This window comes from Sylvia atricapilla, chromosome 4 (genome assembly GCF_009819655.1).
Source record: "Sylvia atricapilla isolate bSylAtr1 chromosome 4, bSylAtr1.pri, whole genome shotgun sequence".
In the NCBI taxonomy this organism is placed as follows: Eukaryota; Metazoa; Chordata; class Aves; order Passeriformes; family Sylviidae; genus Sylvia; species Sylvia atricapilla.
In genome coordinates, this window is record NC_089143.1 from 18905116 (window position 1) to 18930393 (window position 25278).

At 40.1% G+C, this 25278-nt stretch overlaps 1 protein-coding gene across 4 annotated transcripts in view; it reads left to right on the forward strand.

Moving 5' to 3' along the window:
* The window catches only part of AFAP1 (actin filament associated protein 1), a 110338-nt gene extending 86338 nt beyond the window's left edge, over positions 1 to 24000 (forward strand). Inside the window, exons 9-19 of one of the 4 annotated variants that reach the window (XM_066317220.1) lie at positions 2772 to 2921; positions 6160 to 6371; positions 7821 to 7966; positions 11478 to 11595; positions 12978 to 13235; positions 14998 to 15112; positions 16335 to 16499; positions 17054 to 17244; positions 17984 to 18145; positions 19910 to 19960; positions 22621 to 24000. In XM_066317220.1, coding sequence (XP_066173317.1) covers positions 2772 to 2921; positions 6160 to 6371; positions 7821 to 7966; positions 11478 to 11595; positions 12978 to 13235; positions 14998 to 15112; positions 16335 to 16499; positions 17054 to 17244; positions 17984 to 18145; positions 19910 to 19960; positions 22621 to 22647 — 1595 coding nt within the window. In that variant the 3' untranslated portion in view covers positions 22648 to 24000. The remainder of the gene's footprint in view (positions 1 to 2771; positions 2922 to 6159; positions 6372 to 7820; positions 7967 to 11477; positions 11596 to 12977; positions 13236 to 14997; positions 15113 to 16334; positions 16500 to 17053; positions 17245 to 17983; positions 18146 to 19909; positions 19961 to 22620) is intronic. The other 3 variants (XM_066317221.1, XM_066317222.1, XM_066317223.1) reach the window with 3 other exon arrangements.
* The last annotated feature ends 1278 nt before the right edge of the window (positions 24001 to 25278 follow it).

Sequence of the window (25278 nt, forward strand, 5' to 3'; positions counted from 1 at the left end):
ATATAAACTATCACATTACATATGATTATTTATATTAAAAAAATAGATAGTCATGTAATATCAGTGAGTTTTTGAGCACATATGTATATCATTTTGCATATGCTACTTTGGAGCCATGTTCTGTAGTCCTTATAATATAACAAAGGTAAATTCCAAATATAGAGAGAGATCTGGCCAAGTTATATCTAATACACTCAACCCTTATGCTCTCTTTCCCATCCTCTTCCCTCCACAAAGCAGAAGAAATTCTGTGGCTTCCTTACCTTGCCATATGGCAGTGGTGTAGCTTAGATAAGGCATTTTTCTGTTGCTGTTAAGTGAAGGGTAATGTGAGCTGCAGTGAGCACAATGTCAATACTGGCCTTGGTGCCAGCACTGTCTCACCTTTTGACTCATTTCCCTTATCTCCTCCCTGGGTCATTTTCCAGCATTTCCTGGCTCTACATATCTCTGAACAGTATGAGACAATGTCATGGCTTGTGGTTTTCTGAAAGTCATGGTACATTGGTACATTTTTACTCTTTTTTTTTTTCCCCCCCACATTTTAAAATCTTCTATTAAGCTTTCATAAAACTCTGAAACCTGTGGGGAATCATCTATGACTCAAAACCTTGTGTTGACCACGATGTCCAGAAGCACCTGGTGGCTCAGGTACCTTGCAGAAGGTGTGATTGATGCAGCTGGAAAAGCAGCTGAGCTTAGGTGCCTCAAGGAGGATCATTTAAAATACCAGTGGCTTTTGAAAATTGACTTTCAATGCATAGTAGGAAAAATACTGGGCATTAATGACTGCAAGAAGACTGAAGTGTCCTTGATGAAATTACGCTGTGTGTTTTTAAACTGGATAGGAAGTGTTTAAGGGAGTACATGGGAAGAGAGGCTTCAGAGAATGATCATCTCCAGCTGGCACCAGCCACCAGCCTCTGCTGTGCTCTCAGCCAGCTGCTTTGCTGCGGGAAGGAAACGAGAATAAAAGGCTTTTGTGAAAAAAATCACTGGCAATTGGGCAATTAGTGTATCCTTCAGACTCAAAAAGATTAAGTCATGAAGGCCTTCTTTCTGCTGCCTCTCCGTTCTGCAGGAAAAACCCCAGCAATATAAAGACAGGCCAAAAACCCAAACACTTAGAATGGGCTTATTCCACTGTCTGTCCATGCTTGTGGGAATGATTCCTTTGGGCTTCTGTCTCACAGAAATGAGATTTTTCTGTCTCTGGGTTTTTTCAATGCTTTTCTCTGCCCCTCAATGGCCACAGTAGGCGTTTTGCTGCTGCTGTGTGGGATGGAAACCTGTGTGAGGGCAGGTGCTGTGCCCCCAGGCAGGGGTTCATGAGCTGATGGGATGGGTGCCTTCCTCCCTCCAGCAAGGGAGCCCGTTTAGAGACCACAGTGTAAGTTCTGAATACCCTTCCCTTGAAAAAGATAATTAGACCTGGATGTGTTGGAGTTGGCTGAGGGGCAGCTTTTGGCAATTGCCGGGCTGCCTTTCTCCCTCAACATTGGCAGATTTCTACAGTCTTGGCTACAGTTACAATTTCTAAATAATGTGCTGTGATTGCTAACAATTAAACCAAATATGATAAATTATCCCGTGGTGAGTCCCAAACTGCTTCTCTGTTTTCCGTGCATTTTTCTTCCCAGCTCATCTGCTTGTACAGTCATTTCTCATGTGAACATTTTGTCCATGTTTTCCCTCAGTTTGTGCAAGCCCATATTCACTAAGTTTTCCCTGTTGCAAATGGAATTGATATGTTGGGGATAAAGATAGAGCAGCTCAATTAGTAACTATTTTAAATGAATTGCTCATCAAAATCACATATCAGGGCAAGTTGATGGAATTTTTGCTGCCTTGTTTGTTTAGCAGAGACTTTCACTCTGTTGCTGAAATCCAGTTTGGGCCACTGAATGCAGTTTCTGAAGTTTATTTTGTTTGTTCCTTTTTGCAAATAAAAGGCCTTTTGTTTCTGATTCTGTTTAGTCTTAGAAATGCTTCTTTAAAACAAAGATATTAGGATTTTAATCATGTAGGCACTTTTAAAAACCATATCCATAGTCCTTGCCTTATTGCTTTCAGCAACTGAACATGCTTCAGTTCTCAGAGTTAATATTCCTAGTATCAAATTAAGTTAGTGGAAGCATCGACTGGATGTTAGCAAAATACCTTTTTTTAGCAGAGCTGCTTCTTTCCAGTGGTCACAAAAATGGCCAACTTATAGCTATTGAGTATTCATACTGATTGCACAAATTTCTTAGTAGTTAATTTATAAGTCTTGTCTTTATAAAATGTCCATTTTGATAAGATCTCTTAACCTAATTGTATGTAGAAGAAGTAATTTTTCTAAGCAAACATATTCTGTCTTTTTTGTGTACCTAATTATTGAAATATTCTGACAAAAAGGTTTAGGAACATTGAAGAAAACAGTGAAGAAATGTCTGACTGGATTGTTACTTCTGTGTATATGAGCTAAATTTATATACACCTACTCAGTCATACTCCTAAATTAGATGATGGCTGCTGTGGAAAGAGACTTGAAGTTTGATTAGATTAAAGAAAGTTGCAAGATTTGGTTTTATTATCCTTCAGAATGCCGTGATTTTTATAACACAGAGGTTATTAGGGCATATAATATTTGTCTCATTGAAATATGCAACTTTTGTTCAAATGTTTTTCTTGCATAGGATATTTTTGTCTGAACTTCTGTTTCTATTCAGGTTCTCTCTATTGGTTGGTGTACACACACTACTAAATACACACTTCTGCTTTCTTAATAGTGAAGAGGAAAAAAAGTTCGAAAACGGAAGCCAAGGGCACTGTGACTAAAGTAACAGGGAAAAAAATTACAAAGATCATTGGTTTAGGAAAGAAAAAGCCATCAACAGATGAACAGACCTCATCAGCTGAAGAAGATGTTCCAACATGTGGTTAGTGACTTTTCTCCTTGAGTCTTAAATGCACATTGCTGTTAAAACTTTATAGCATTGTAGCCTAGGAATTTCTCTTAAATTGCTTTTTCTGCAGTAATTCTTCTCCCAACATCAGAAGGATGCACACAGACTGCAAGAGGAGTAATCATGAGTTTTTCATTTGCAAAGAGACTGAAATTATTTGACTTTTTAAATAAAATGGTAGCACAGGCTCAGGTGTCACGGTCTTTGCAGAAGTGAGGAGGAAGAGAAATGGGAACAAGAAGCATAAAGAAACAAGCACTGTTCTCAAACAAATGGTTATAAAATGAATATAGGCTGAACTATGAAATAAATTGAAGCTACGAAGTAGAGGAAGGAAGGTTCTTGGAAAGTGATCAGGTCTTTTATAGCAGATTGTGGTTAAGGTTTTATAGAGCAGGAGACAGCAGTCAACTGGCCTCAACCAGTGATTTGAGTTTAATTATGGGTTCCTAAAGTGGTACATATTGGACAAAATGAAGTAACAAAATTCTAGTAAGCTATTTTAACTCCTCATTTTGGCCATTCTGTGTGACAGCTGTGGTGCGCGAGGAAGTGTATAAAAAGGCATGCAGAAAATACTTGTGTTTTGTATCGTAGGTGTTAAGATTTGGTCACAATTTAAGACTTTGTGCAATGCACTTAGCTGATGTCCTCACAGCTCATCTATTTTAAAACAATGCAATGTACTTACATCCTCCAGATTATCTTTTGTTCCAGTATTAGGTGACACTTCCACACGTGAATAAGATTGAACTCACCCTTCACCCAATCCCTTCAAAAAGCAAATTTCCTTAGAAAGCTTTGAAGCACTTGCACCAGATTCTGAGCTTGGATTTTACCCTTTAATTGACTTAAAAAACTTAGGGAAACTCTGAAGTCTGTGATTAGGGAGCAGTTGGCAGACTCACTGGAGCATGAAGATAGATTCCTGCCCAGGGTGATGGAAGCAGGTCCAGGGACCACCAGAGAGAACTTCATACATTACAGGTGGCTTTCAAGTCACAATTTGGGAATCATTCACATAAGCAAACTTTGATTAAGGAAGTGTATATGTGTCGATACATCAGCTAAGTACAGATGTGATTTATTGACCAAAAGAACAGCTGGGAAAAGCTGTGTCCAGCCAGATGCATTGTCCAAAGCATCTGGCCTCCATAAGGGCTCAAACTTCCGGGCTCTCAGCCTCCGCTGATTATTCTGCATTATGTGAGAAGTTAACGATAGCTGTACAATCTAATTCCTCATGTTTCTATCATTAGTTTGGATATGGACATAAATACAGGCTCAGCCATTACTTTTTGCCTGCATTTGGCTCTGCTCAACACCACTTGCAGATTTTAAAGGAAGCACGTAAATGTCTAGGCTTTGGTCATTGCAGGAAGGGTTTGCTGGAAGGAGTTTCTCACCACCAGCAGTTTGGCTCAGTTCAGTGCCCTCTGCGAGGCTGCTCCATAGTTGAAAGTTTTTACACTTTAGAAGACTCTACCTCCCAAGAACAGAGGGAAAATCCCAGCAGGGCTGCAGGTGTCACCCAGGTAGTGTGGAAACTAAAACCAGCCTGCACTTGGAGTCATGGCAGTCATGGCAAAGCTCTTGCCTACAACATCATTGCTCCTAGACTGCCTGCACTAAGCTGAAGTGTTAACAGCCCAAAGGGGAAGACATTCGAGGCATTGTGTCATGTCAGCTTGTGAAGGTTTAAGCAGAGAGATGTGGGGGGAAAAGTGGGATCCTGTGTAGTTCTATTTTGAAGCAGGAAATTTTGCAAGAGCTTTTCTGAGAGATGCACTGGAAGCAGAGGGGAAAAACTGTCTGAAAAAAAAGGCTCTCACTCCAAAACAAGCTGTATCTGGCTTGCACGGGAAGTATTTTTTTTAATTTCTAGGGATTGTAATGCAATGCACAGAGATACAGGGTTTTGTTACAGGAGGAGGGAGGAGAGCTGAAGAGTTATTATCACAAGGAGCCAAAACCAGAGTATTAAGCACATCCTCATTTTTTATAGCACCTTCCAAGATGTGCACAATCCTGATCTGCTATATCCTGTTGGATCACACTTTGACATTGGAACCATAATGTTGTAAGGAAAACCCAGAAAAATGAATAATAAGTCATAGTTTTAATGAAAACCAAAGAGAGGGCTCTCCAACAGGATTAAATGAAAATCACGTTTGAGATAGAAGACAACTTTTTAACTTCATTCTGGTTTTGGCAAGATATCATTTATTTCCCTCCTCACAGGCTGTTTGGAGGCAGCAACATGCTGAACTCATGTACCGTTTGTAATGTGGAAGCAAAAGTAAAAGGTTTTGGGTTTGTTTGTTTTTTGTTTTTTTGGGGTTTTTTTCCTCAAACTGTACTAAGGCAGGAAAAATGAGCATTGCTTTGGTTGTAATGTTTGAGTCTGGAATGATTGTTGCTATGGCACAGAGAAGGAAAACCACAAAACTCTGCCAATTTATGGTATTATAGGCCTAGACACTGTATTGATATAGAGCATGGTAAGAAAAGCAGGTGGTTTCAAAAGAATTTTTTAATTATATTTTAATATGTAAGGGTACTGTATCATAATTACTTCCTGAATTTTAAACTAATACGAATTTCATTTCTGTTTGAGTAGGTAACAATCTTTCTAAGTTCTGGTTTGCAAGTGCTGCAAACCAGATGTGAATTCTTCTTTCTAAATGTAATTAGAACATAGAGCATCTTTGCTTAAAGACTTTTAAACACTGCTTTTGGATGTTACATAAGGTAACTCAATACATAATTATATTATGAGCTGTGATTTTCCCAGAAAAATTTGGTCAGCCATGGTTATCAAAGTGATTACCCACGGAGAGGCAGAGTGAGCACAATGGCTGTGTGTGTAACTTTTTTTATCAGTGTCCCTCTCCCATTCTTACTGAAGTTCTAGGGACGTGTGTGCTCCTACGCATCCAGCTGCTGCAGGGACTGACACAGAACAGCCGTTTGCTCATGAGCTGGATCACATATTTATATGGTTTTTCTGAGTTATTGGCACAGTGAAAGTTTTCATTAAAAGAAGTGGGGCAGGGTCATTTACTTGTCTTCCTAAAATTCATCTGGATTTTCTATTAGAAGAGGAACAAGTTATTTAAAGGCTAGCATTACTTTGAGAAGCAAGTTTCTTTTTTCCTTCCCTTTCAGAAAAAGTAAGGAGTAAAATATCTCATATTTCATTTTATTGCAGGATATCTCAACGTGCTCTCTAACAACCGCTGGCGCGAGCGCTGGTGCAGAGTGAAGGACAATAAACTCATTTTCCACAAGGACAGGACAGATCTGAAGACACACATAGTTTCTATCCCACTCCGTGGCTGTGAAGTCATCCTGGGGCTGGACTCGAAGCATCCCCTGACCTTCCGCCTGCTCCGGAACGGGCAGGAGGTCGCTGTGCTTGAGGTACAATAGCTCTGACTTCTAGGAACTCCCACAAGGTGGATTAGAGAAGCACTTCCATACAACCTGTGTCTGTTCATTCAAAAAAAAAACACCTTTGGAATAGTATTATTGCAGAGCTGAATGATAAATATTGGAAGGAGAAAAGAAATAGTAAGTGGTGTAGAAAAAGAAAGAACTGAGATTAAATATAGTTCAGAAAGCTTCTCAGTAAAATACTTTTCTCTGCACTGACCTCCCCTTGACCTGGTACTAAAATATCCCTGCTCCTTCTCTAGACACACTTTTGTATCAGGGATATAATTACTTTGGGTAAATAACTTAGCAATAATTACATAATGGATCACTGTTGATGGGAGCTCCTAAGTTTCATTTGTCTGCTTTTTATAGGAACTCCTTTTTCTCAGCCTGTGTCTGTATTAATGCAGTTGAGCATTTAAGAAAATGCAGCGTGCCAGCAACCTGGTGTGTCTGTTAACTCTCCTCATGTGCACACACCTTTGTGTGTGTTAGGTGGGTCAGGCTTTCTGTAGGGGCTTTATTCATCATCTTCTAAACCTGAAATGAGAAGACACCTGAAGCCAAGTATAATAGCAGGAGGCAACCTTTTGCCTTCAGGGGCAAAAGAGTCACTTTGACTACTCTGGATTTTTGACTACAGGTGGTGTCTCCTGTCCTTGCAACCAGGCCTGTTATCAGAGAGCAGTTCAGAGAACTTGAAAATATAGAAAACAGCTCAAAGGGTGGGGAAAAGCAATGAAATACATAAAAATAAAAAATTTAGAAACCACTAAATTTGTTAAAGACAAGTTTGTGCTTTTCTCCTGCTGTTTCTATCCAATATTTGTTTTGCTACTATTTAACTTTTGAATTGGTGACTTGAGGCAAAATATGGAAAAGCTTCAATTATTTTAATAGTATTAATGCTTTTACTTGTGTTATGAGGAAGATGAGTGCCATCATCTAGACAAATGTAGCAAAATCTTTCAAAAAGTAATGTTAAAATCTCTTTACTATCTTGTTCCCTCTTTCCTCTTGTTTCTGTTTAATAGCAACACTTTCTTCTCCAGAGTCATGTTATCTAAAAATCCCCCAGCCTAACATAGGAAAATAATTATGTTAAAGCTTTCAATATTCTGAAGTCTAAAATAAGCATTACTTGAATCTAAATCCACTGGCCTTAAAAGATTTTTTTTTCTCCTTTTTAGTGGATTTCCCACTTTGTATTACATCATAACTGATGAGCACATAGCTTACTTAAAGTGCCCTCCTTCTAGCAAAGCAGATTTAATATGAAATCCTGGGGTTTTTAAGAGTTCAGCAGAGTGAAACCAGAGCCTCTCATACAATGTGGTAGCAATTTGTCAACCAAGAAGAATGCACATTTTGCAATAATGCTCAGCCCAGTGGCAGAGCAAAGACCTGACCTACGTTCTTGCCCTCTCCTCACAGGCCTCCTCCTCCGAAGACATGGGCAGATGGATAGGAATTCTGCTGGCAGAAACAGGGTCTTCAACAGACCCTGGAGCTCTGCACTACGACTACATTGATGTGGAAATGACGGCAAGCGTCATCCAGGCTGCGAAACAAACCTTCTGGTGAGAGCTGCTCGGCTACCCGGCTGTTCCCAGTGCTCTGGGAATTCATATCCATGTGTTAACTCCACTGCCAACACAGCTTATCAAAATCCACCTCCCCTTTGCCAGATACTGAGCTCCTGAAGTGTTTCAGCACTGCAGCGTGTTAGATGTGTTTATAATTATTGGTGTTGGAATCCTGCTAAGTTCTGGAAAAGATGCAAGGCACTATGCAACTTTACTCAAATCTTGACTAAATTTTTTCAATAAGTCCCCTTATCAAATGATATATTTTAATCTCTTATTTTGCCTAAAGTCTTAAAGCTATTCCTGGAAGAGAACAAATATTCCAAAATATGAAGCTACATAATTCACATTTATTGGCTGTATTTGCTGTATATATAGGGAAATACACAGCATATTATTGATCAATATATGCTGCACACTCACAGTCTATATAGCAAATTTAAATCTTGGATAGTCACATAATCAGTGTTTCCTTCTCAAGTTCTTTCTGATTAATTAAAAACTTCATCAAACTCACCCCAGTTCAATTAATTTCTGGGGTTTAATATAAGAGGTGGAAATTGGGAAAGTGTCTAAAGGGTGCAGCATGGAAACTCTTTAAATTGCAGATCAGTACAACCATTACTGATCCTGTGTTAAAGGGATTAATGCATGCTTAGCATATACAGTGATTTACATGTTCAAATCATTGGAGGCACTAAAGCAGTCTTTGGTGGGGAAAGACCATCATTTTTCCTTGGCTAGACGAGGTTTTTAGAAATGGGAGTGAAGAAACAGTGGGGACAGGGGGATGCCCTGTTACAGCTGCTCCCTGTGGTCAGAAAGTGGGTGGCCTGAGAAGACAGCTGGCAAAGGCATCATCCCTCATCCCTCTGCAAGATGACACTCCCTAGACTAATTTGGAATTTGTGTGACTTAATGCATTAGGGAGTCACACCCCATCTGCCCATCTTGATTTTAAGCAGATAGAAAATGAAGGGGGTAAAAAAAAAAGGAAAAAAGTTCTGGGTTTTTCCAAAAGCAGATCCTATTGCCATAAGCAAGTTGCCAAGAGAAGCTAACAAGGGAAAATGCCCAGCTTCAATCAGAGTCCAGTTTGAATGACTTCCAATAGAAATCAAAGTGACTCAGTATTAACATAAGCCCAGTTTTGTGAAAATCAAATAATTTTGATAGAATTAAAATGCACTTAGCACTAGAAGTAAATAGGGCTCAAAAAGTTTATCCTGTATTGACATGTATTTTTGCTTCAGTCAGCATCTAGCAATAACCACATTTAAGAGAAATAGAATGGTAGCCTTTTCCCCGTGAATTCTGCATGGGTTTCCTTTTCTGCACAAATGTGGTACTCATTGGAGCCAAGTGAAAAAATATATGCAACTAGACCACATGTTAGAAAGGAGTGTCAAGCAACTTGTAAAATAGCAGAATTTCCCTGTTAAGAACTAATTAAAATTCATTGGGTGTCTTTAAGAGCATGTGAGGGCTTGCTGATAAGCAATAGAGTAGCTGTCTGCTGATTTTCAGCTACTGCTAAAAAATGAGGAGAAATTACAATGATACTTAAATGTAAATGAACTACTACATTTGCCCTTTATAGAATGAATATCAGTATTCCAAATTAAATGCAGTTACAGTTAAAGCTTAGTTTATCGCTCAGTCACTTTAGATTATTGGTTATTCACTTACTAAGACTGATGCTTTGCAAAACTATTGGCTCCTCATTAATAGTCCCATCAATTTCCTTCATCTAAATCATTAAGTATGGAGGAAAAGCTGAAGAAAATGTACTTTGAGGCAAGTTGCTCCATTTTCCTTCTAGCAGTTTCTGAACACAATTAACTTGCATGGATGCACCTGAAAACATGATTAATGAGGATTGTTGAAATAATGATTATGAATTGTGCAACTGCTGAGATAAATCTTGCCTTCCTTTAGTGGTGGAAATAGTCACTACAGGTGCATCAGATGCCACTAATGAATATCCCAGTTTTCAGACATGGCTATTGTGTATTGCTGTAATTGGAGCCTCTAACTAGAAAGAAATTGAGCAATAACTCCAAACTCAGTTCTTCAGACCAACCAGAAACGCTTGTGTAATGTTTTTCTTTAAGAACAGTAAACAAATGGAGCCCTCTGATAATGTCTAACAAGGTATTAGTTACGATAAAGTTAAAAAACATCTTTGTCATGGAATTTTCCTTGGGCTTTTTGCTGTTAGTTTGTTTGAAGTAATAAAAGCTTCTGTCTAATGGCATTTTCATCCCCACACTGCCCTAAAAGGTTCACACTGAGCTGGGCAGGTTTGTCTCTCCTGTGAGCCCATGTTTCCCGTGGCTCAGGTGAGCCCCAGTTCTCCCTCAGAATGGGAAATTCAATGGACTCCGTGTTATTCCAAAGCCAAAAGAAAGCAGCAGTTGAAACCACAGCATTCCTGAGCTCCTGCCAGCGCTACAGAAGACCCTCTCTGCTTTAGCAGTGCTTTATCATATTTTATGAATGTCAGCACAGACTCTGAATAGTTCCATTGTTTGGGATGGAAAACATTGTTTTCCCATTCGCGTACACCTGAAACTGTAGGAATGGAATTATTTTGGATCTTGCTCTATACCTTATTCAATTCCAGCCTTTGCTACAAAGGAAAACACCCTTGGGGTCATCATTGCTATCAGGCAGGACTCTGCCATTTTCTGCATTGTTAGATCTTTGCAAGCCTGATGTAGTTCTTGATATCTCACACATGTTCTGCAGAATTCCAGTAAAACATGCAACAGGGTTGACTGGGACAGGATAAAGGGGAAGAAACTAAAATATATTAAATATATGTATATCTCTTTTGAATTTTCCAGAGGACTCAAGTCCACCATGTGTAACAGAGTGCGAATGAGCATATAGAGTATTTGCATGAACAATTACCCAGAGAGATTTGGGAAGCATAGTGCCATAGCCTGCCAAAAGTCCTGATTCAGAAGAGAAGAATTCTCAGGTTTTGAGGAAGTAATTATTAAGGAAATTTAGATAGATATGTTAACTTGGATTTCATTGAAATTATGTGGGGTTTATTTTTCAAAATTCTGCTGGATTTTATTCTTGGTTCTCTCATTTCCTACGTTTGCATCCCCCTGAGCCTGCACGCACACAGAAACACCTGCTTCTCTCCAGTGCAGACAACAAGGGAACGTTTCTGGGCCCCTGTCAGGCTGGTGTATAACAGAGATCAGCAGGTTCCTGTGTAAACATGCCACTGAGCAATTACAGCTGTTACCCTCCTGGCCTTCACAGAGTCGTATCCCCACTGTAAGAATGGAGAACAGGAACATATGTTGTGTTATTGGCTGTAGCGGCAATGTGTGAGTAGCAAAGAAAGAAAAACTGCCCTGCAGAGAGTGAGAAGCTCTCTGTGCTTCCAGGCTACATAATCAGGAATGGGGAATATACCACTGAATCACCATTTAGGCTCAGGCTTAAATGCTGTTTTTTATTGTTTGTGCTCTGCATTATTCAGTTTCATGAACAGGCGGGTTATATCGACAAATCCGTACCGGGGAAGCACTGCCAACGGCTACGCCTGTCCAAGTGGAATGGCACTTCATTACGATGATGTTCCCTGCATAAATGGATCGGTAAGAGTGGGATTTGCACAGCACAAATGGCTTGCATGTGTTGAATGCATGGACATCTGAAAATTATATTGTCTAAAGATCCTCACTGGGCAGTTTCCAGATGAACTCATGTTTTTTTGATTGGGGGTTGCAAACTCCTCTCACACCCATAGAATATAAGGGCATGGGACATATTGTTTACATTAACCTGCATGTGAGCCAACGTGCATTTAGAAAGCAGTTGCCTGTTGATGATTTGTTGCCAAGTCCTTGAATACAATACTCACTTGAGAGGAGGTATTTTTTTAGATCACACTGGAAAGAGCGAAATTAAGGACTCAATTACACCAGGCACTTTTTGATGTCTGTTGAAAAAAACCCAAAACCCAAACACTTCTCAGTCCCTGTGGCTGCGTTCCTGAGGACTGCAGGTGCTGCTCATCCCAGAGGAGAACCACAGTGGTCACTTCCATTTTCATAAGTTGCAGAGCTGATCGTTGGCAGATGCATAATGGAGTTTAACATCTAGTGGATGCTATCCAATGGCAATATGGGATCCTCAGGAAGGTTTACGGGGGAGCTACAGCCTATATCAGCTCCTAATTTGGGCTGTAGTATAAAGTTCCCACTAAGGGTGAACTCAAGAGAAATTAAGAGTTTCAAAGTGTGAAATGGACTGGACATTCAGTCCTCGAATATGTCAGTAATGTCCAAAAGCTGTTAGAAATCAGCTTCTTGGGAGCAATGCATGATCACTTGTGTGGAGAGCTGTCTCTGCGTAGTTCTCGGATGTGCTCGTGCCTTTGTTTGAGTAATGGACTGCCATGGCCAGAACGGGTTAAGGAAGGATATTTAGCTGTCAGGTTGGTTTCTTTTAAGGTTAATCAGATGAATCAATGGAGTGCTAATGTTGAGCTTTCCATTTTTCTAATTTTTTTTCTTTAAAAGTGCTATTTTAGTTCTTGTAGCTCAGAATAATAAATCTCTGTCAAATAAAATGTGCTAGCATACCAACAGCTGATATTCATGGGAAAGACATGTAGCCTGAAGAAATTAATAAAACAAACTGGAAAAAACTTGGCTTCTGATAACTGCTAGGCTGTATTACTTTTAACAACTCATGTACCAGCTGGAGGTGCAGTCCATGCAACAGCGAGGGTGATAGGTTTGCTTTTACTATGGAACATGCTCAGGGCTGAGGCTGTGAGCCATGGAATGCAACGCTTGCTTTCCACTTGGTGTCCTCCCCCCACTTTTAAATAATTTAAGTGTAAGCAGTGTGTGCTCGCTAACTGCCTCACTGAGGGATTTTTGGAGTCCAAGGCATCACTAATGTTTTAATATCAGTTAGGAGGTTCTGCATGGTGCATTGTTCACTAACTGCTGAGGTGTGTGTGTTGCAGTGGGAACCAGAAGATGGCTTTCCTTCTTCTCGTAGCAGGAACATTGGAGAAGAAATGCTTTATGATAACGCAGGCCTGTACGATAACTTGCCGTCTCCAAAAATCTTTGCGCGCTATCCGCCAGCTGACAGGAAACCCAATAGGTTATCTACTGACAAACTCTCCTCTAACCATTACAAATACCCTGTCTCATCCAATCTGTCTTCTGCTCAGTCTGTCACTAATACCTCTGCTGTGGGGAGGGGATCTGGCTCGCAGGTACTGTACTATTTAATATTTAACAAAGCTTTTTATTTGTTGGCTGTTCTGTTTATCTGGTTTTTATCTGGTTGTTACCTGGAGGGGCTATTAGAGTCTCTTAATGTTAGCACTGAAGGGCCTGAAGTTTATAAGCCCACTGCAATTGAAGCAGGTTTGCAGTTATAAATTCCAATGTGGAAGTACTGTGGTTATTTGCCCACATGTTCTTGATGATTTACAGATTGTGAATAATAAGAAAAAAAATAAATGTGACTTTCCACACTTAGACTGAATGCATGTCTAGCTACCTTCTGGCTCCTCAGGCAGAGATGTCTTCGAAAAAAACCCAGAAAAGATAGGTGACTTATGACCTGACTGTGACAGTAAATTTCACTCGTAGAATTGTACTAATCTATATATCATGTGTACTATGGTTATATATTTTGTGAATATGCATATATATCATAATGATGTTGTATATTTAGTAAATTATGTTGTATATATTCATATATACCATCTTTATATTACTGCCTATTTTCTTCTCCCTAAAAAAATAATAAGCCTATATCTCTGCTGATTTCTGAGGGTTGCTACAGGCTTTTGTACCTCAAACATGAACCTACAGAGCAGAGAAAGTCCTGTGAGCTCAGTGTTGTAGCAGATGGGCACAACCCAGCAGGGGAGCAGCTGTGCCAGAACCTTCTCAGAGCTCTTAGCTGGTCTCTGAAAGGTGGTCATTGGCTTAAACCAATATATCACAGTGTGAATATATCACTGTGATGGGTGGTTTTCAATCTAATCTGACATGGAACAGTTAAGATAAATGTTTCCTTTGTATAAGGCACTTGTCACACTGTGTATTAACTCAACCTATACAAAAACTTCATAATAGTGGAATATTAGAACTCAGTGCAGTTGTAGAATTGAGGATGAACATGAGCAAAAAATTACTGCAGCAGCAAGCTTCTTGGTGCAGTCCCATTTCAGTCCTCACAAACTTTTGGAAGCAGGAGAGCAGAGCATAGCACACATATGTCCTGTGCTTGTCTGGAGCATCCTCCATGGAAACACTATGAGTAGTCAGGACAGGATTATTGTCCCACGGTTCATTTTGTTGCCATAAGCCCTCTAAATGGAAACCCCTTGAACATGAGATGTTCTGTTCCTGGTAATCTTGTGAGCCTGTCTGGCCATTATGAGAGGGTTTTTTAAGTAAGAAAAGCTTTCCAGTAGTAGCTACATGTTGTATAAGGGGAAAACAATATGTTAACTCCCAGCACTTAAGAACATGTAATAGTCATTATTTAAAAAAAATTAAAAAATCCACCACAAGGATGGCAAGGTCCTGTAGTACATAAGAAACAATGTTGATTAAAACCCTGGTGGGTTTTACTGTGTGAAATTAACTCCGAAAAACTTGTGTTTCAAGAGTCTTTACTGTAAAAAAACTTTAAAGGTACTTTTATTTTCTGCCTTGCAATAGCTTTCTTAATACTGTAAATGCCGGGGTTCTAAACTCATTGGAAACCATGATGCCACCAGAAACGGGGAGTTCATCCCCTTGTTATCCTGTGATTGCTGGCACAGCTCCTGCTGAGCAGGCAGCTCCCGGAGGTGTCTCTGGAGGAAGCGTCGTCTCCAGCTCAATCAATGTGCTCTGTTAAGGCTCTCTGATGTAGCAAGCAGCTTTCTGTCAAGCTCTGCCCTTGATGAAAGGGTGAAAGTAATGCCTGTGGCACGAGACTAGCTGGAGCCCATTTGTACTTTTGTTTTCAAACAGTTTAAAGGCAAGAAGCCTCCTATGACTACTAATGGGATCACCGGAAAAGCAAGAACTTTAAATAGCCAGCCGAAGAAATCTGAAACAGTTTCTTGTGTGAAGCGCACTGCATCCAGTAAGTATCTGTCCTCACTGCTTTCCACTTGGAGGGGAGTCAGGAGAGTGCCCAAAAGACCTCTTGTCTCAGCAGACAAGGTAAAGAACCACTGTGGTTTTTGTGTGGCTGAGAGGCCGAGGAGGAGAGGCCAAGGCTTTGAATAGGAGATATCTTGGTAGCTCCAACACGAGGAAAGGGTGTCATATGGGAGAATGATAAAATGTGGACCTGTGGCTGCTGCCAAGTCATGAGGATAGCAGGAAAAAAAAGAAGGATAATGCTTCCTCATTTGGAGGAGAGAGGAATTCTATCTTCCTGTTGGAAAAGGAGGATGCGGAGCTGGTGTAGACATAAGAACACTGTGGTGCTCAAAAGTGGACTTACTAATGAAGTCTTATTTAAGAAGCCGTGGATTTAATAGCAACAAGAGAAATTTGTGTTAGTCTTTAGGACAAAAGTAAGTAGCTTCTAAGTGACTAAAATTGGCTTAACAACTCTTTGTCAGGAATGATTTTGTATCTTAGAGTGTGCTTTCAGATATGTAACAGACAAAGTGATCTCTTACCTGACCTATCTTCTTTGAGTCTGCAACTAGAGCAGAAGTATAGAGGGGGCTGTGATATGAATTAGACCACAAATATATGTGAACCATGAAATGAAAGCATATGTATGGGAAATGAAAAAAGAAAAAGAAAGCTCTCAAGAATCAAAGAAGTGTGAACATCTTTGTATTCTCTTATGTAAGGTGAGAAAAGATGTGCACTTGAAGTAGGAATGAAAGCCAGGCAAAAGGCCAAGCAGGTGATTTTTCCTCTGACCCTTCCAATTAGGAACGAAGGGTTCATAGCTAGAGAGGAGCCTCCTTTCCATCTTCTGAACTACAGAGAAAGGCAAGGCCATTTTCCAGAACCAGTGTGCTATAAGGTGACTGGTATTTCTCATTTTCCTCACGTAAATATAAGGAACAAACTCTCTCCCATATCACTGTGGTAACTATGCTGCGGAACTTGGCAGAAATCATGGACCTTGAGAAAGAGCCAATGGAAGAGGAATGCCAGACCTTTTTCTCAAACCATAGGATTATAGGATGGTTTGGTTTGGAAGGGAGCCTTGAAGATCATCTAGCTGCAACGCCCCTGCCATGGGGAGCCATGACATGCTCCATGTCATGTTTAGTCTCAGGGAATAGTTGAGAGTTGTACTGTTTAAACCCTAATTAACTACAATGTGATACATGCAGATGCAGAGCAGTACAAATACGGCAAGAATCGTGTGGAGGCAGATGCAAAGAGATTACAAAGCAAAGAGGAGGAGCTGCTAAAGAAAAAAGAAGCCCTCAGGAATAGGCTGGCCCAGCTCCGGAAAGAAAGAAAAGATCTGCGTGCTGCCATTGAAGTCAATGCTGGTAGGAGGTGCTTTTTTGTACTGAATTCTCACCTGAGCATTGATTATCCAAACAGCTTTGTGTTCTGTGCTGAAGGCATGTCACCCTAAGCAAGGTTTGGTTTCGTTGCTGAGCAATACTCTGCAATGTCTATATTTGCTTTTTATATAGATACAAAATATATAAGATAAAAATACATATGTGTAAGTGTATATACATACTTTATATATGCATGTGTATGACTACACATACCTAAGGAATTACGCTGGTGAGAACTTCAGAAAAGCAGAACATGGGAATAATTTTTTTGTAACTAGCTAATTATATTTTCATGATATAGAAGAATAAAGAAAACAACAACTGATGTGAAACCAGGCTGGGTATCTAGGAATGCCACTTGATAGAAAGTATTTGATTTATGCTACTAAACTTTTTACATGAAAAAAGTCTTTTATGTTAAGTACCTAAGTTTTTTTTTCATGTCATTGACATGTAGAGACCTTGTTTCCTTACTGTTTAGAAAAAAATATTTCTTTAAGTGTCAATTTAAGCAATAAAATTGCTGTGGATGACAGGCAGGAAGACCCAAGTGATTCTTGAAGACAAGTTGAAGAAGCTGGAAGAGGAGTGCAAGCAGAAGGAGGCTGAGCGTGTAAACCTGGAGCTAGAACTGACTGAGGTGAAGGAGAGCCTTAAGAAAGCCTTGGCTGGTGGCATCACGCTGGGCTTGGCTATTGAACCCAAATCAGGAACATCAAGTCCACAGGTATGCAAAGCCATTGAACATGCAAATCCCAGTACCATGGGCTGAGAGTGCTCAGCTTTCCCAGTTCCAGCAACTGTGAGTTTTATAATGGTTTATTAGGCCCTAGAAATAAGAGCAGAATTACATGCCTTTCTGTGTTATTTACATTTCCTACAGCAGCAGGGAGCAGGTAGACCTGGGAATCACAGGCAAGATGTGTTAGGATAACGTGAAACAGCCAACACCTTGTCCTCAGTGGTTGTAGAAGTGCAGGAACTGAGATATTGCTCCAGCCCAGGGAGATTTAAATGCACCAAATCATCATGCAGTGATGGAGACCTGCTAGTGCTGGTCCTCTATCACACTTTAGTGTCAACACTTTGCAAGGGCTGCATCTCACACCTTCATGGTGAAGCCTGGCAGTCTTGGCTTGGTGCTATAGATCTGTGTCTGAAGCGGCCATCAGAGAAAGATCAGAGAAGGCTACATCAATTCCTCTGGATTATCCATAGTTGTTTAGTCAGAACCATAGTTCAAGTTGTTTAATCAAAACCATAGTTCAACTTTGGTTTTCATCACAGAACACACATGCACATTGTTTGGTTTTTTTTATTTTGTTCTAACCTCTTTTTCATTTATTCATAATTATTATGAATACAGGATTTTTTAAAAAAGAATTCCGCTGTTTTGAATCTAAAGTAGAAAATATTGCACATGATTAATTGAAGGAAACTCAATATAGCTTTTCACTCTTTATTAGTCTCCAATTTTCAAGCACCGAACTTTGGAAAACTCTCCCATCTCCAGCTGTGACACCAGTGATACTGAATGCTCCATCCCTGTGAACAGTGCAGCAGCTCTGAAGCGACCTCCCTCATCAAACAATTCACCATGTCGAGGCCATGTCCTTCGAAAAGCAAAGGTGAGAGAACTGATGTCCTAATGTTATTTTTCTGGGCTTTTTTTTATATTTTCTTACAAAGTCTTATTTAGCCTTAAGAAGAGGGTATCTAAATTATTCATATTACTACATAAATGCTGCTGATTTGGGGAGCCTTTTGCAGAAGAATTGGTAAGTAGCTTGGGAGACAGATCTGACTCTACTGATTCCATGTTTTTCTCTGTTGCTTTATAGATTTAATTGGCAAAGTAAATGGTCTGTGGTGTAGACAGTCCTTGTGTCCACTACTCTGTGTAGCAGAGACGTGATTAAAAGAGCACTGTTACAATGATCAGAAATGGCACAAGACTGGATCTGATCTTTTCCAGCCCCTGCAAGAACAGAGTAGATGTACATTATAATTAATGACAATGTGTTGTGCAAGTATCTACTCAATGTACATTTAAAGTAAAAGTTGAATTACTTTATTTTGTCTTGCAAGCACCAGGCTGAAATTCGCTGTCCTCTTGCATTGTTACAATTTTCTAATTTTTGTGGTTTAGTTTAAATGGGATTTGTATGACCATTCTTCTGGGCTAAATTTGCTGGCAACATAAGCATGTGGGCAACACATAACCAAGGGTGACAGTAATAGTGTTGGACCCAAGCTTTTGTTTATTTAGTAGTTCACTGCTAGTTGTAATTATAAACAGCAATAATCATAAACACTTGTTCCTGACGTTTATTTCCTTTTTTCATTGAGGTCTTTTGTACTGGGATTTCTTCAAGTAATTTTTGTTACATGTATTCATTGATCATATACATTTCCAGTGTCTGAGCATAAGCCTGGAACATAAATGAAGTAGATAGTGAAAAATCAGCATCTCAAACACTTATTTTATTATTAAATTATCATAATATAATTACTTCTCCTGCTATACCATTTGTGAGAGCTTTCTCACCCTTCTTCTACCCCCTTTCAAGGGACATCAACTGCTTTTTCCTTCCAGTTTGCCTGATTCATTTAAATCCAACTAAGAATAATTACACTCAGCATAATTACACTCAGGTTTCAGTTCTAATTTGAAGTTTGCAGCTTGTGTTTCAAACCTGAAAAAGGATTTATGTGCTCTAAAGCTTATCTGCATATTCCAATTATGCCCTAATTTGTCCCATAACGATACCATCTCTAACTGCACACTTTGTCTTAGATGTGGATGTTAGCTCAGCAATACTCAGGGAATGTGGTCCACCAGAGCAGTCCTTGCAGATGGGAGCATGGCTTTGTGCTGGACAGGCACATTAAATCCAGCCATCTAATTGTTACAGCTGGAGAAACCAGGGCATTATAAAAACGTAAACAATTTTGGTGTAAAGGATACCTTCCAGCTGCAGTACATTTTTATGGTCAGCATATACCATACAGCAAAAACCCTGCTGCGTTGTCTGGTGTCGGTGTGCTTTGGATGGCACAATAAGTTGGTCAAGCTTTTTGGCACAGGAATCTTGGATATAGGATTAGGCCAATCAAAAAGGATATGGAGCAACTAAGCGTATTTTTCCCACGCTGGGAAAAACAACTCAAAGGATCCAATTCAGCTTTAACAGCTTTTTCCCTAAAACCTCATGCACTAAATATTAAGAGTGAAATTTTGCCGAATTAGATAGTGCAACCCAATCTGTTCTCAGCCCATTGGCAGCCACAGCTGCCATCAGGTGCACATCTGCAGCACGCCCCACGCTCGGGGGGTCGCTGTGCATGTGCGGGGGAGGAATTTGGCTCTCAATTCTTTTGGCCTTTTGCAGTTGCGAGTGAGCCCAGGCCTTGTAGATGTGGCTCAGGAAAGGGCGTCACACGTGAGTATCCCAGAGCAGAACTTGGCTCTGCATGCATGGATGTCAGTGCAGTTTGTGGGAGTGGAGCAGATCCCACGGCTGTGCTTGCGCTTGCATCTCCAGCAGCTGGCACATCTCCCGATGCTGTGAGGGGCTTGTATGAACGTTCAAAATGTCAGAACACGGTTTTTTCCCCTGGTCTGTATCTGAATGCACTGAATGCCTCCCTCCTTGCCCTTTTCCTTGCACGGAGGATGCTGAGCCTGTCACCTGGCAGCCTTGTGTTCACAGCCAGCCTCGTGTCATGTCCACGCTCACTGGCCAGGCAGCAGCGCTGTGCGTGTGCTGCAGGGCACCTCACACACCTGCGACAGCAGCACCAGGACCTGTGCCACCAAAGGCTTTCTCCTCTCCCATGCACTGATGGTAGAAGGAATACAGAGACATGCAGCAAGACAGATCTAGTGTTAAGTATAAAAACGGCAATTTGGGGATTGGCTGTTCAGGACATACACTATACATGCACACATATATGCATAAATGCATTTGAATTTTGTAACTTTTCTTTTTGCGAGTATCTTTAAATTTTTTTTTTTAGAAAGTAATTATACATGTTTTTAAGAAGCCAGAAGGCATTTTAATTGCAATTTTGTCCAATCTGTACTTGGCTAGAAATGGAGACTCTAATTAAAATACGGAAAACAATCTTCTGCGTCAGTAGTCCTAGCAAAGTAAAAAGATTCAAATATCCTTGCTGTACAGCAATTATTTAAACATTTCACATATTCATTTAAATATAAAATTAGTTTCTAAAACCAGATTGTTATGTGCTGCAAGAAAACTGAAATTAGTATTTCTGATTTGTTTTTGAATCTAGTGGGCTGTTGAACGTCAGCATCTTAAATCTCCTTGTGATAAAGGACTGGAGAAGAAAAGGAGCTGTCCCAGTTTTCCGACTCCCAGTCAGGCTGTCAGTGTTGACTTAGACATTCTTTCCTTGGTGTGAACCTGCAGGAGCAGTGGAAAGAAAGAAAAAGTTCCTTTTGCACCTGCAAAAGAAGCTTCTGCTTTCAAGGCTGATTTAACACTTCAGAAAATTCTCCTCCCAGTTGCTTAGCCAAGGACTTCCTTTATAGCTTTGGTAGCATATCCATAGAGAATATACATTTAATAGCTTTTAAAGTAATCTAATTTTTACCAGTACTGTGTTTTAACTTTAGAATTACCATAATTTGAAGAGAAAAACTGAATATTTAAAATGCACTGAATTTTAGTAAAAGAACCATCTAAATAAAAAAACCCAAACAAACACAAGTTTAGAAACAAAGTAAATTATCATCTACCTTTAAACCCAAGGGGTGTTTGTTTTTTTTGTTTTGTTTTGTTTTGTTTTTTGGTGTGGGTTTGCTTTTGCTTTTGTTTTTTTACATTGCTAAAGCAGGGATCAACTGTGACCTTTGCTGTTATTTTACAGCAGCTGAAGAGGTGCCATGGTCATACAGCTGTTCAGCCAAACTAATGCTCTTACTGCTTTCAGCAGCAGAAACAGCTATTTACGTGCATAAGTAATGGATTTCAGTCAGAGCTCTTAAATGTTGTGGAATGAGTGTTAAATTCAGGAATTCGGGTTGGAAGCCAAGTCAGCAGGCTGCCTGCAGAGCGTCTCTGCAGAGTGGATAGGCCAGAGAGGAGTCCAGCCCCCAGTGCCTGGCGAGGAGCAGCTGGGCGGTTGCTCCAAGGGCATTGCTGGAGCCAGAGGCCACCTTCTGTGGATCTTCAGTAGCTGCTGGTGGCTGTAGGGGTGTGATTCAGGCAGTGGTACGGTGGGGATGTCCTAAGGTGAGCCCATCCTGCTTCAGCCCTTCTGCTCCTCTGCACTGTTAAGAAATGCTGTAGGTGTCATTTGACAGCCCCACGTTTTACTGAACTGGGTGTTCAGCTGTAGCAGTATCATGATTTTCACTTGTGTGGCAGAAGAAATGGCAATACCCTACTGTGAGACCTTTGACCAAAAGCATTACAGATTACACGTTTTGCTGTGGATGTTGCCCTCAACTAACAGGTAGGGAAACTGAGGCACAGAAAGTCAAAACAATTCTTTAACTTGCCAGGAAGTAACTCAATTTGGATTGTCTATAAGGGAAACAAATGCAATGCAAACTGACTTATTTTTCTTAACCCTGCCTGTTAGTCTCTCTAGGTTGCTCTTTTTAGCCACAGAATTATGTGTTTGCCATGAGTCTAATAATAAAAAATTGAAGAGCAATAAAGCAATCACTTGGTGTCAACTCTGAGAGATATTGAGGGCTTCCTGCTGTCTCACACAAGTCATTTACAGAGCTCTGTGTGCTTAAATCAGCCTCTTCCTCACTCAGGGAGAGCTGAGTGCTTTACACCAGCTGTGAGGTGTGAATTGCTCCAGAAATCCCCTCTGCAGAATACAAATATGGCTTATTTGCACTGCACTAGAAAATAGGTTGCTGTATATAGTTGTGGAAAGGTGGATGCTGTGCAAAGACCGTCAGAACATACTTCCCGAACTAATTTGTAGGATGAACCCAGCAAAGTTAATGAAAGAACTGTTATTGGCCCCAGTTGTGGCTTAGCAGATATGATGACACCAGTGAAATATCCTAATTTCTTTTAACATTTTCTTTGTCTTTTTATTCCCCCCTTTCCAGGAATGGGAGATGAAAAATGGAACATAAACATAGCAAAGCCACTCATTCTCCATAAAGGCCTTACCTACTACAGACCAAGACATAGGCTGCAAAGGACTCACCTGAAAGGTCACATCAAGTGATAAAACATAAGAAGTTTTGTAACTCTGTTAAGTTAATGGTAGCTTGGCGCTAATTTGCCTGTATTCCCTCTACTGTATTGCTGTGTAACTACGTGTGCCCCATTTTATTAGCTGTAACTCCTTGTTTCCAACTTCACTGGTAAAGAAAATGAAAACCAAAAAAACCCAACCATAGGAATTAAAAAGGAGCATAAAGTCACAGTTGAAAGTTTGCTGAACCAGCAAAGCAGCAGCAGTGTTGATTATAGTGCATCAGACGGCCAGAACACTGCTGAAGACTGGTGTGAAATCTTGACTCTTAGAGGTTCAAACTGCTTTCCAACTCTGCCACAGAGCAGGCCTAACTCCTCAGCACAGGCTGTGCTGGCGGCTGCTCACATGGCAAAACAAAGCTGAAGAAACCTGCTCACAGAAGCAGCAGTGCCTGCTGGGCCCAGGGGCTCTGCAGAGCTGCAGCCCTCCGTGGGACCACAACGACTCATTGGGGAATTGTTCTTTGGATACCTTCTAGACAGATGCTTTTGTCATTGGGAGATAAAAAGCTGCCAAACTTCGAGACAGATGCATTTTTGTATGTTCTCTTTATTGCTGTTCTGAAGCACCAGTCATTTTCAAAGGTCATGTTCTTGAACTGTGACTTGTTCCTGATTTTTTTTTAAAAAGGCAAACAGGTATTTTTAGATACTGCTTCTTTTCTATACATTTTGAAGAAGAAAAAGAAAACAATTGAAATTAGTCCTCAACAGATAATGGCAACTCAGAATAACTTATGCAGTCAGTCTTGTTTTGTTTTTTATACTATATTGTTAAACTTGAGGTATAGAACACTGCTGTACTTAGTTTCCTTTGTCTTTTCAGACCTCAGCTATTATTTTTGAGGAAGATGGACTGAAAAGGTGACAATTTTTTACTCTTTCATAAACAGTTGAACAAATAATTGGGGATTTTCTCAAACAGGAGTCCATTTCTGTTTACTAGGAAACAGCATCTTGCATTTTAGTCTGTAAAATTATAAAAATCTATTTTTCTTTGTCTCCATCCACGTTATTCCCCAGAAATTACATGCAGTAAATTGCTACTGTAGCCCTTGAAAATCTCAAGATTGATTTAAAAAAATCAGAAGGGGAATGGGGGAAGAATTTATAATAAGATGGCTTCTTTTAAGTTTTTATCTTTTGGGTTTTTTTAAGCCTTTGGAGAGCTTTCAATCATACTCTCAAGGTTTTTTTCCTCCTCAACTGTGAGGAGTAGAAAATTAGTTTTAAAAATTACCTCAAAATACGAATAGTATTTTAATCACAGATGTTAGGGCTGGAGTCTTGATAATTAGTTAAGACTGCAATTAAAATCACAGAAGTTGGCAAGACAGCAGTTATCAAGGATCACATTCCTTTATGGCCAAGGGTGCAGATTCTCTCTTACCTTTAGGAATGGGTGTGTGCAACTCCTGGAGGATACACTGGGATTCTCAGCTGAGCTGGTTGCCAGAGGACTGTCTGCAGGAGCCTGTGGGATTTGAAGGCACAGAGCTATCAAAAGTCCTGACAGCTGGCAGGAGGCAGGGCTGTGTCCTATTCCCTGATGCATTCTAGGGCCAGGGATCCCACTGATCTTAGCAGTGTAGAAATGGGGCTCAGCATGAGAAAAGGCTGTTTGCTTCTTGTGACTGTACTTGGTACAAAGTGCCACAGGAGTGCAGATACAGTCAGTGTGGTTTTCATTAAAAACATTTTTTTTTAATATTAGTTTAGGTCACTTATTAACTCTTTAACTAGAGGGCACATTCTGTACTGTACGACTACGGACTAAACACCATCAAATTCCCATAAATAATAGCAGAAACAAATTTGAAGCGAAAGTAAGTTCATTTAGGCTTTTTATTTCAAATTAAGTTATTTATTTGTATATTTCAATAAATATTTAATTTATATCTGTACATATTTATAATGCAAATTAGGCTTCTAGTCAATGTTAGCAATGTTGTAACAGTTGCCATTAAGAAGTGGTCCCACATCAAGTAATGCAGAGTAGTCAAAAGCCAGATCACTTGTCTTGTTTACCCAGTATTGGCATTGTCTCTTTCCACCCATGGTAAAAAAAAGGAAAAATTCCTTGACAAAGACAGGCTGCCTGCGGTAGATGTGTGTAAATCTCTGCCCAGGCAAACAGAAATTGTCTGGTGCAGCCTTCCTTCAGCTCTGCTGTAGGTGCAGTCCTCCCTCGGCACCTAGAGTGACTGCTGCACAGGGGCTGCCACCGAAACGAAACATCTTTCACTCTTCCTCCAGCAAAGACTCCACAAAGCCACCACCACTTTAGTCTATTCTGTGGAACAGCCAAGGTTTTGAAAGGAGGAAAATCAAAAAGCTTGGGAAATAACCTCTCTATAGACCACTCTCAGTGCTGTGAAATGTACTCTGTTGCCTTGAAAAGCACTATTGCTGCACAATTTTTTATAAAGAGCGACAGAGCTTTGTATTTTCATCGTTTTTAGATTTCAGGATCACCAGGCAAACTCAGCCATAGAGCAGCATGA